The 12,123-nt window shown below is 44.6% G+C and overlaps 1 protein-coding gene across 1 annotated transcript; it reads left to right on the top strand.

The window, feature by feature from the left end:
- Positions 1 to 1,259: 1,259 nt before the first annotated feature.
- On the top strand, positions 1,260 to 10,605 carry ANAPC5 (anaphase promoting complex subunit 5; the record flags this gene model as incomplete). Its single annotated transcript, XM_008940933.1, has 12 exons — positions 1,260 to 1,380; positions 2,533 to 2,723; positions 3,454 to 3,535; positions 4,276 to 4,365; positions 5,300 to 5,481; positions 5,944 to 6,079; positions 6,291 to 6,365; positions 7,150 to 7,271; positions 8,364 to 8,471; positions 8,964 to 9,111; positions 9,707 to 9,869; positions 10,268 to 10,605. Coding segments are annotated over 12 exons (1,633 nt in total), but the record flags the coding sequence as incomplete, so codon positions are not given.
- Positions 10,606 to 12,123: the final 1,518 nt, after the last annotated feature.

Here is a 12,123-nt window from a genome sequence, read left to right as displayed (position 1 = left end):
ATTGTTGAATCCAGGAGCCTGATCATGGCAAGGCTCCTGCAGCTCCATGGCCCCCAGTATGACCAGTGTGGAGGCTGAGTGTGCTCTCTGATGTCCTGTTTCTGTGCTGGCTGACAAGGGTGAGAGTCCTTTAGTGAGAAATAGCTCCATGCCTACACTCTCCTGTGCCCCTCGTCCTCTCAGTTCCACCAGTGACTGGGCTGATACACTCAGCTGATGAAGTCAGTGGCCCCTGGATTGTCTTGTCTCCAGTTGCCTCCAGCAGAAAGACATTATACACATCCTGAGGCATCTTTCAGTTGACCCAAAGGCTTGGGACCTGCTGGTTGGCCTGGATTTCCTCCAGTGGCCTCATTCAGAGAAACACATCTGGCCCAGTCTTATGCTGTTTCAGGACTTGGCTCTCAAGCTGCTTGCCCAGCTTCCTGCCTGGTCCAGCTTGCTGTTCACCAGTGGCCACCCACTGACACACTCACTTGCTCCAGCTGTTGGTGCCACAGACACATGGGCCTCTGTGACCCGTGGTCCCCACTCCAGCTCCTGGCACCACAGCCACACAGACCCTTGTGCTCTTCCTCCACTTGCTGGTACTCCATAAACCTGCAGAACAGGGGAGCCCTCACCCAGGAGCAGAGTGAGAAATGGGGTTGAAAGAGAAGAGGAGACACTGCAGTGATCTGCAGGGCATGGGTTTGGCTGGCAGTGATGCTCTGTTACAATGGGGTTCAGCTGGAATGATTTGTGTGGAGTATCTGGCAGCAGTGTGTATAAAGTTTTTCTTAGGGAGGAATTGTGATGTTTAGGTAGGTTCTGAAATTTGAAGTCTTTTATTATTCAGTAATACATATTCTAGTAACCAGATTATTGTAATTTTTTATTAATTGATCTACTTGCCAAAGCAAACTATGGATTTACTTTTATTTAGTTTCCTGACTTTTTTTTTCTGTGAGAAGATACATGTAATTCCAGTGAGTGATCCATTGTGTTTGTTCTTCAAAGAGAAACTTAGACAGGACTCTTTAAGTATCTTTAAACAGTCCTTTGAATAAGCCTTTATTGTGCTTGGTCTCTCTGATCTCTGGAAGGGGAATGCTATAACAAAATACAGAATAAAACTGTCACTGATGTTTCAGTCTCACAGTAGACAGAGCTGCTCCAAAATCTTCTTTAATGTTCTCTCCAAGCAGATAACAAACTGACAAGCCTGTATCAAAATATATTTGTAACCCTACAGTTTGAATTACTTACTTGACTTCTAGTTTTCAATTTTTATTCCAGGCTTCTTTATTAAAGAATGATGAAACAAAGGCTCTTACTCCAGCATCTTTACAAAAGGAATTGAACAACTTGTTAAAATTTAATCCAGACTTTGCTGAAGCAGTAAGTATCTTTCTCTTCACCCAAAATGGCTGTAAAGGGATTTCTTAACTCTAGGATGGGATTATTTGGGAGTAATTTATTCTGTGTTGAAATATAAGCAGATGATAAAAAAGTGATCAAGTTGCATGTAAATGTTTAGTAATTCAGACTGAAGCTCCTGAAGATACAGAAACTTTAATTAAGCCAAGTGCTTAACCACATGTCTGGCTTTATGCACAGATACAATCCTCTTAGTTTTGGTGGGACTATGTGAGTGCACTGGTGTTCAACTAAATCTAAAACATTTCTTTTTACACATTTTTCTAAGAAATGTCAGGCCTCAGACTCCCGTGGTTTAAAAATCAGGATTAAGTGCAATATCTGTTGATTTTGCTTACTGATGTTTACTTTACTTCTGGTCCTTACTGGCAGTTTATACTGAAAGCAATGGGCAGCTCACACTGAGAGTTGTTTCCAGACCTGTGCTGAGCATTTGCCTTGTTCCTCAACAGCTTGTTCTTCAGCAAGTTCCACGAGTTCCCACTCAACTCTTTAATACCTTACTTCCTGACTCTCTCTCCCACTAGCCCTGGGCTGAGGCTGACAGTATTTCCCTCCTCCCCTTTGGAGACATGTCCTTGAAAGGGCTGCCACAGCAGGGGCTGGCCTTCACAACTCCAGTGTTCTGGTTTTCTGACATAAAGGGTTGTCTTGCCCAGCTCAATGCCAAGAAGAAAATACATCGTTCTGCCATCTCCTTTCTCTCTGCACAGCATTTGGAAGCCATGCTCATGCTTCTGAGTATTTTCCTGAGAGCAGACACAGGGGGAGTCATGCCTCCATTCCCAGTCTTGCTTAGCACATAAATACAGGGACTCTACCTGTGTAGGGGTCTCAGACTGGGTGGAGTAATTCTGACAGGCAGAGCTGGGCCTATGGGACACCATTTGGAACATCCTGTTAGGGAAAAACAACTGAGTTTATCCACAATATACAGAAATTCTGCACAGGTAGTACCAGTATTGCTGCAGCTTCTGATCAACCACTTTCCTGTATGTTATGGTTGTGTTTACTAGGGAGCCTTCTCCAGAAGAAGACACACAGCAATTACCAACCAAACCTTTGTTTTCATAACGCCGCATAGCTAAAGCTGATGTTGCTTCTGTTTTTCAGCACTACTTAAGCTACTTAAATAGCCTCAGAGTGCAAGATGTCTTCAGCTCCACACACAGCCTCCTTCATTACTTCGACCGTTTGATTCTGACGGGAGCAGAGAGCAAAAGCAACGGGGAGGAGGGCTATGGGCGGAGCCTGCGCTACGCGGCCCTCAACCTGGCGGCGCTGCACTGCCGCTTCGGCCACTAGTGAGTCCAGCTGCTGCACTGCAGCCTTGCCTTGGTTGGGGTTTATTCTGACGTTTATTTGGTAATAACTGAGCCATCTACAGCAGGGTGAGAGGTGATGTTTGTCTCTCTGGCTGCGACTGTTCCGTGGGTGTTTAAGTTCTCAGTCGCTGCATTTCCGTGACCTCAGAAAGGGCAGAGGACGTGAGTGTCTTTTCAGCTTTACTCTCAAGAAAGTGTGGTTGGTTTTCTGTCAGCATTCAAATCAACGTGGAGCTGACAATCTGGAGGAAGAACAATTAAAAAAAAACAAAAAACAAAGCCATCTGAGCTTTTTTCACTTCAAAATGCCATAGGGGTGGGTGATATTGGTATATGGAGATGGGTAAGCCAGCTTTGTGGTTGGCATTTATTGACTGCTGCCTGGATGCATCATGTAAAAAGACTGGAGATGGGAAAGAATTGAGGGCAACAACGCTGTCTACACAGGCAGATACTTAATGTTGCCCCGGTTGGAACCATAAAGTGGCACAGTGGCAGGTACAGGGTTTGAAAGCCCACGTAGGGGTTACAGCTGCATTTCTGTCATGGCTTCAGGTCATGAAGACATAGGCTTTCTCAGCAGTCTGTTAAGTCAGAGTTGTCTTCTGAGTGCAAGATGCATCATTTAGGTAATATCCCTCTGTATCATCACGCTGTGTTGCAAGCAGTGTGGGAATGCCAACGTGTCCCCCTGTCTGTTTGCTGGCAGCCAACAGGCCGAACTCGCGCTCCAGGAAGCCATCCGAATCGCCCAGGAGTCCAACGACCACGTGTGCCTGCAGCACTGCCTGGTAGGACAGCTGGGGTGGAGTGGAGGTGGGGTCACTGGTGTCTCTTGTCCGAGGCTTTGCTCAGGGAGCTGCTGCAGAACTGCTCTTACAGCAGCATCTCACTTAAACATGACTGTCGAGCAGCGGGGTGACGTTGCTTCTGACAGGTCAGTCACACAGGGCAGCAAACTGTAGGGAGATCATGGGATGGGTTTGTTGCAACTCAGGATTACTTTCTTAAACTGGAGCTGTGGTCCCAGAATACTGAGATTTCAGTACAAAGCTCTGTGCCTAGTCTAACATGTTTTAAAGAGGCAAAACAGTGCATGAAATTCCTCCTTACTGTCTGCTGGATTCTCAGTGAGCCACCTTCTGAGCCAACAAAAAGGAGGAGGGATTGACTTAGATTTCTCTTTATAATTTTCTGTAATTAACATTCTCATTGTAATGAATTGACATCAACAGTATCAAACTCCTGAGATGCTGCTTCCCACAGTGCAGTGGGGTTTCTGTGCATTTCTCTGAACCTCTAGTGCTGACTACTGTCAGGCTGATGTCCCAGCCTGGCTGCACTCATTTTGCTGGCAGCAAAATACATTTTGCTGGGCAGCATTTAAAAGAAATTTCCATAGTATCATATTAATTCTGAAGAATGGTTTATATTTCCAGTGAGTTTTCTTGCATTCTCTGCAAAAAGAGAGAACTGAAAGTGCTGCAGCCGTTAGCTATTTACAGTGGGATTTTCACTCTTCCCTTGCTAGAGCTGGTTGTACATCTTGGAGCAGAAGATATTTGATAGCTGTGTCCTGCTGGAGCACTCTGTCAACAAGTCTTTGCATTTTGGTTTGCCAGTAAGTCCATTTCATTTATCTTTAACTTTAATCTAGGCCAAACACATGTGTTGAGGGGAGCATGCATGATAGGGTTTGGGGTTTTGTGGCTGGTCTGTTCAAAATAGATTTGTTTAAATTCAGGTACCTGTCTTAACATTGCAAAATCTATCTGTTTCCTTTCTTTTTCCTCTTCATCTTAGCAAACCAAAGTTCCCTTGCTCTGCTGCCTGTGCATTATTGCAAGGCTCACTTTTTTTCCTCCTAACTTGTTTTTCAGGCAGAAAATCTCTCTGTGGCTACTCGCCTGGCCCCGTGCACCACTTCAGCCCTAGGCCTGTAGCTCAGTCTGCTGGTGCTCAAGGGAGCTTCTTATGCCATCACCTTCCCTAAAACTTGGTGCTGATCTCTCTGGCAGGGCTTTGAACACATTTACTTGCAGAGATCTTGTGAAATCTTTCAAGGCAGCCCTCCTCTTAGATGGCTTTGTGCCCTGTGTCTGTTGGCCATTGACATTTAGTCCTGTCTTCCCCAAGGTCTGCAATCTCTTTGTGAAGAGATTGTTCTAGAGGGAACTAAACTGCTGCTGATGGGAGCTGGGAGCAGGCGTGGCTGCTTGGTGGGGAGGGGGAGGGAAGGCTCTGTTTTCACAGCAGTTTCATCACTGAAGAAATTCAGGTACAAGTCCTGTCATCCTCTTGAAGACTCCTGTGTGTGGGAGTGGAGATTACCTTTCACATCTAACAAAATGGCATTCACGTATGTGGGGGTGTGTAAGTGGGTATTTAAAGAAATGCCTGGAGCAGAGTTCCTTTATCTGGGCTGAATAACATCACCTCTTTTGCTTTGGGATTTTTGTCTTAGTTTAGAGCTCTTCCTCTGGTGTAATTCAGTGTAAAAGTGTCATGTACTCTATTGCCTTTCAGTGCTGTTGGGTTTTGTTTCTTCTCTCCAGTACCTCGCTTCCCTGGGAATACAGTCCTTGGTTCAGCAAAGAGCATTTGCAGGAAAGGCTGCCAACAAACTAATGGATGCCTTAAAAGACTCTGATCTGCTGCACTGGAAACACAGCCTGTCAGAGCTGATTGACATCAGCATAGCTCAGAAGACTGCCATTTGGAGGCTGTACGGCCGCAGGTATTGCCTTCCTTTGGAGCTCTCAGGTTGGCATTTGGAGTTATTTATATAGGTGTAACAAGTGACTGTGTCTCTCCAGTGCACTAAAATAAAACAATCAGACTGTGATTCAGAACAGGCTGAGTGCAGCTATTTCCCTTCTCTTAGTTCCTTTAAAACTGATGCTGGAGAAGAGATTGAGTTTCCATTTAGTAGTGGCAAATAGTGCATACATTATCCCTGTGCCTCCATTTCCAGCATCTCTGTGCTTAGACAGTGTGCAGCTTTCAGGGAGCAGCACTCGATGTGCCTGCCCAGTCCAGAGTTCCTCAACAGCAGCTGCTTTACAAGTTTCCATTCTCCCCCAGGCCACTGGCTCCCCAGAAGATGTAGATTGTTGTCATAACAAGACCATTGAAACACTGGCTAAAAATGGCGCCTGTTTTTTTGCTTGAAAGCTAAAAGATGTTTCTCTTGCACAAGCACCATGGCCCTTCAACAGGCCCAAACCCTGCTGAGCATGAACAGCCTGGAGGCCGTGAACGTGGGCGTGCAGCAGAACAACACGGAGTCCTTCGCTGTGGTGCTGTGCCACCTGGCTGAGCTCCATGCAGAGCAGGTGAGCTGGGGGCACAGGCTGGGAGAGGACCTGTGGGTGAGACTGACAGAGAGGGCAAGGCTTGACTGGTGTTTGGTTCTGCCTTTAATGTGTGTGTTGGGGGTGAGGAAAACGCAGAGTTTTCTGGGTGAGTTCTGTCCCTGGAGGCTGTGTTGAGATGGGGGGGGTGCTGCCCCAGTGTACGTCCATATGTGCTCCTTCTCTGTTCCAGGGGTACTTTGCAGCTGCTTCTGAAGTACTGAAACACCTGAAGGAAAGATTCCCCCCCAGCAGTCAGCATGCACAGGTAGAATATTTATAATTTAGCCTGTAAATTATGTAACTGTTAGGTACTATATAGGACCTGAATCCCATTGCATCCGAGTTCTCTCCTCTATGCCTTGGGTTATACAGTTGCTAATTTCCCTTGGCTCATGACCTCACGGGAAGCTCTGCAGCATAAACTTCTCTATAAAAGCATGAAAAAGGTGCCTCTGTGGTTTTAAGACCAATGGGACATTTTGCTCAGCATAGCCTCTTAAGAAAAAACTGTTTAAATAGAAATGTCATTGACAGAGGAATGTACATCTCCTTTGTGAGCACATACAGGAATTAAATGCCCTGTCCTTTGAAGATTAGGAGCTTCAACGTTCTGTTTAATTAGTGCTACTTATTTTGGTACATTACAATCCAGAAGTAACAGAGAATAGGCTGGGGTTTGTGTGACTCTGGGAAACACATTAACACATGATTCTGTAAGATAATATTTACACTCAAATGTTCAAGATTCCATTAAATATAGTTTGGTCCTTTTCACTACAGTACAAGTCTACTGCTTGAAAGCATTAGTAATGATTTAAAAGAGCTTTTATACTTAAAATGCAGTTAAATAGATGAGTTTTGGTGTTAAAACATTAATCCAGACCTGAGTGTTTCTGTTGAGCACAGTAATTTAGGAAATCCAGTAATTGGACAGTGGGATTAATTGTGTCTAGACATAAATGTCCACAGGGGGAAATAAAAGTAAATTCTGTCTTAGGAAATGAGCAGGCACAACTTTTAAAACTTGTTCCTGGATGTTCTTTGTTTAGCTCTGGATGCTGTTTGATCAGAAAATACAGTTTGAGAGAGCCATGAATGATGGCAAATACCATATAGCAGATTCTCTTGTAGCAGGAATTACAGCACTTAATAGCATTGAAGGCGTGTACAGGTAAGAAGTTGTGAGTCTGCATATGTGTCCATAATGAGAAATTTAGCAAAATGATTGCTGGCAGTCCTGTGTGCTTGCATGTTCTTCCCTTTCCAGAACTAATTATGGTCATGTTATCTAACTTGTAGTGCTTATTCCACTAGAGTATGACCTCCAATAATCATTTCTAGTTGTTTCTCTGGACTTTTTTTAAAAAAAAAACAAACAAACTGGGATGACACTGCTGAAGTTGGTGTTATTCTAGAGCTGTAGATCTGTTGTGAGAACACAAAATACTTCAAAATCTGCCGTGGGAGCTGCACTCAAACCTCAGCACAAAGCAGAAGTTGTCTGTCAGAGAGCAGGGGGTCCAGGCCTGCTCTGAGCTTCATCTGTGCCTTGCTTCCTCCATCTACCAAACAGAACAATATGGTTTTTCTCTTTCACTTTAATGGGTTCTCATTTCTGAATGTGTTACTTTAGACATGTTAAAAATAGGTTGTTATTTGGTGAGTATGAAAAACAGCTTGCTGTTAAAAGCAATTTCTTGTTGATTTTCAAAACACCTAAAAACACAGCCAGTGCCAACAAGCCAGAAGAGTGGTGTTCAAGCTGTGGGACCTGATGCTTGTCCTTCTGGAATTGGACTGCTTGTGATTTCCCTGATCTTTAAATGTTCTGTGTGTCTGGGTTTGGGGCGTTCGTGTGTTTGTTTCTTCTTTCCTCCTTCTTGCTGTTTCCCTGTTGCTTCGTATCCTCGTTAGCTCAAGCCAATTTTAGCTACTTTACCTCATACCTGTTTTTCTTACAAATAATTCCTTGTGCTTGCTGGCTTACAAAGGCCCATTTGGCCTTTGGGTTTGGCTTTTTGTTTTCTCTCCAAAGCTGTTTTATGAGTGTGATCCTTTCTGCCTGTGTGCTGTGTGGTTGGAATTGGAGACCCCAGGTTTCCCCCATCCAGGGTGTATCCCATGTGTGCTTTGTCAGAATGCCCTTCTGCAGTTACCAGAAAGAGGTCACAAAGTACAGACCTATTTTCCTGTGTTCTGAAGAGCAGAATTGCATCTAAAATGTAAAAATATCATCAGTGACGTTTTCTTTCTACCACGGCAGAAAAGCCCTTGTATTGAAAGCCCAAAATCAAATGTCAGAGGCACACAAACTTTTGCAGAAATTGTTGATCCACTGCCAGAAGATGAAGAACACTGAGATGGTGATTCGGTAAGAGCGTTTCATTTTCAGAAATCAGCCATTTCAGTTTGTCCATCAGCCATTTCAGTTTGTCTTGTGTTCTTCAGATTATGATTTAGAGATTACAAAATAATTTCACTTATTAATTGTGGTATGGAGGAATCTTTGAAATATTGTGGAATTGAAACCTGGTCATCTTTCATATGTAAACTAAAAGGTAGTAAACGTATTTTCAAGTTCCGTGAAGACTTATGGAAGAAGGAAATGCTGCATCCAAAATAAGAAGGGAATAGTGTGTTGTTGTACCTTTGTGCTAACCTTCAGAGTACTTAGAGGGTTTGTTAACCTTTTGTATGTCAGGGGCATCTCCTTTTGAGGGTGTAATTGAAGTGCCTTGTATATGCAGTAATCTAGTTCCTAATAAAATCAGTACCAGTATGGATGGAATAGTTGTTTGGGAAACAAGCAGACATTTGTCATGGAAAGGAAACCTTTGTAATTCTTTCCTCCTGTTGTGGTCAGTGTGCTGCTGTCAATAGCAGAGCTCTACTGGAGGTCTTCATGCCACACCATAGCACTGCCTGTCCTGCTGCAGGCTCTCGCCCTCTCCAGAGAATACAGCCTGCAGTACTTGGCCTCCGAAACGGTGCTGAACTTGGCTTTCTCCCAGGTATGCCTGGGCTGTGCTCACAGGGCTGTGGGGCAACCTTTGTTCTGGGGATTGGGATGCTGGTTACATCCTGTGAGGTTTAAGAACACAGCCTTGTTGGAATTAAATTGATTCTGAAGAAGTAGTGTATTGAAAATGTAAAATCTTCTGAGGAAGTTAAAGTTGAGTTTCAGGGGTATTGCTAAGGTGTGTGCTTATTGCATGTAATAAAGGCAAGCATAAGTGGGCCATACCTTTACTTCTTCAGTTGTGTTTTTTTCTGCTAGTATTTGGGATTTTTAGTAACACAGTTTGGTGTGTGCTTGAATTAAAGATAGTGCTAGTAATGGAGTTGAGTTAGTTTATTCTGAGCTGGCAGAGACGTGGCCATCAGCACTGACTGCAGTGCAGGAGCTGTGCCTAATCACTGCCCAGAGCAGCTCAGGTCTGCCAGTGAGTTTTGATTTAAAAGAAGATAATGTTTAATAAATGTTTACATCTGTGTCTGTAGCACATTGTGTTACAAGAAACAGATGTGGCTTATGTTGGTCTTCTCTGAAGAAGCTGCTTCCACCAGTGGATTCCAGTATTAGACCAGCAAGGGTTTCTCTTTCAGCTGATCCTTGGCAGGCCTGAACAAGCCCTGAATATTCTGCACATGGCAATAGAACCTGTCCTGGCCCACGGAGCTGTCCTGGACAAAGGCTGCGCCATGTTCTTGGTGGCCAAATGTCAGGTGGCTTCTGCAGCTTCTTACACTCCAGAAAAGAAGACTGAAGGTAGTGTGAAGAGTAACTCTTCTCCTCACTGAAACAGCACCCAGAAGTCGAAGTGCAGAGCAGTGTATATACTGGAGTCTGCTACATAATCACTGTTAAGGGAGTTTAAGTGGTACTGCAGAGTGTGTTACTGAGTTATGGGATAGCAGAATTCACTTGGGATCAGTCGAATAACTAATAAGAGATGCAGTGTTTATAATGGAGCCTGTTTATCTGCAGACTTTCACACCCGTGTTTTGCAGCAAAAGCTGAATAACAAACAAGCTGAAGGACCATGTTGCTAAGACACAAATTGTTTTGAAAAAGCTGAGGAATTTGTAACTGGGCTCCTTAAAATTGAGCTGTATCGCTCGGAGTTGTTACTGAGATATTATCTAAAATATCCCTTTTTTCCACAGCTTTGGAATCTGCTATCCTGAACCTAAATGAAGCCAAGACTTACTTTGCCAAGGTGGACTGCAAAGAGCAGCTCAGAGACGTTCTCTACTTCCAGGCACGGCTGTTCCACACCCTGGGCAGGACCCAGGAGAGGAACAAATGTGCCATGTTGTTCCGTCAGCTGCACCAGGATCTGCCAGCACATGGTGTCCCCTTAATCAATGCCTTCAAGTGATGGGTTTGAAGATGAGATTGGTTTGGGTTTCTGTTTTGGTTTTTTTTTTGTTTTACAAATGTCTTTTTATTATATTCAGTCATCCGTGTTTCGAAATAACGGCCAATAAATGGTGATCTCCTGCTGATTTTTTGAATGAACTTGTTTTGTTTGTAATGACTTCAGGGATAACAGGTTTCCACCCATTTCACTTATTCTGTGCTTGAAATTAAGAATAAGAATTAAATGGGGAAAAAAAAGGAAGAAAAGGCTCTCTTGACTATATTATAAACACTCTGAAGGGAGTTAGGACAGTCACGATGAAATAATATCTGTCTTGGTGACATTTTCAGAATCAGTGCTGGCTTTATGAACACTGGGGTACAAAAAACAGCTGAAAACATAGAGGTTTTTTGTGCTTGTTTTAAGTGGTATAGAACGGGGAGTCTCATTTAGAATGTGTCCTTGCATTTAACCTGTCTACTGTTGCTGTTTACTCTGTAGAAACAGATGGTGCTGGCAGAAGGGGGAAAAAAAACAGGTTTCAGTTGGAGAGGTCTAATGGTGCAAAGTCCCAGCGTTGTTGTTCCATGTGTCCTTGTGCAAAGAGTGGCTGAGGAAAGTAAAGAGTGCTGAACAAAAGCCCTGCTCAGCTGAAATGTCTTTATTGTGTGTGTTCTGCCACTGCATATGATTCACCCACTGTGGTTTCACAGGTGAATAAATGAAGATGAGAACTAAGTCAATACACTGCTGTTGGCTTCTCGTCAGTAGATCCCTGGTGTTGGAAGAAAAATTTGGATGTTGTGTGGCATTTCAAGGCAGATGGGGTGGCACTTTGAGGGTAAACCTGCTGTGGCTGAACCTTGGGGATGGGGGTGCCAGTCCTTTCACCTTGTGACTGTATAAAAGCTGAACGGTGTTAGTGTAGCATGGGGGTACCTGGCCAGGAAGCACTGGATTAAACTCTGGCACTGGCAGCACTGAGAAAGCAAGACCAGACCTAAACGTGGCTCTGCTGGAGCCCTGCCAGGGAAGGCAGGAAGAGGAGAGCTCTAAGATGTGGTTGCAATGAGGGTAGTCCAGTGCTAGTTTACACATCCTGTTAATTAGCGTTGGCAGATCAGTGCCTTGATTTTAAAGCAGCAGCTGGATTTCTAGCAGTGGAGAGCAGCCCAGCTTTGTGGGGACGCTGGTCGTGGTGGCTGCTCCCTCTGTTGTGTTTTAACTTGCACTAAGGAGCTCAATCCACAAAATGCTTGGAGCACCTACTGCTCTACAGTGAGTGCATATCCTAGAGTGGTGTTCAAGATCCTGGTCAAAATAGCAGCTTTTATCCATGAAGCTCACAGGGAAGCCTGGCCCTACTCCAGCGAGCTCTACAGGGTTGAAGCAGCGCCCACAAATGGGTCTCAAACCAAAAAGAGGAAGAGGGTTTGCACCAGCCCTGGCATTTGCATCTGCTCAAGGTTGAAGCTCTTGCTTCAGGACAAGAGTCGACCAGAAAACTGCAGGTGAGCTCAGCGGGAGAGTGGTGATTGACGGGAACGTGCTTCATAAGGAAACCCGAGCGATTAGCACGGACAAAGGCAGGCAGGCGTTCGCGCGGGGCTGGTGCCAGCCGGAGAGCCCGAGGCCGTGCCCGTGCGGCAGCGGAGCCTC

The sequence above is a fragment of the Merops nubicus genome, unplaced genomic scaffold (assembly GCF_000691845.1).
Source record: "Merops nubicus isolate BGI_N331 unplaced genomic scaffold, ASM69184v1 scaffold18065, whole genome shotgun sequence".
NCBI classification, from domain to species: Eukaryota; Metazoa; Chordata; class Aves; order Coraciiformes; family Meropidae; genus Merops; species Merops nubicus.
Note: the sequence above shows the minus strand (reverse complement) of the source record. Positions and strands in the feature narration are given on the sequence as shown.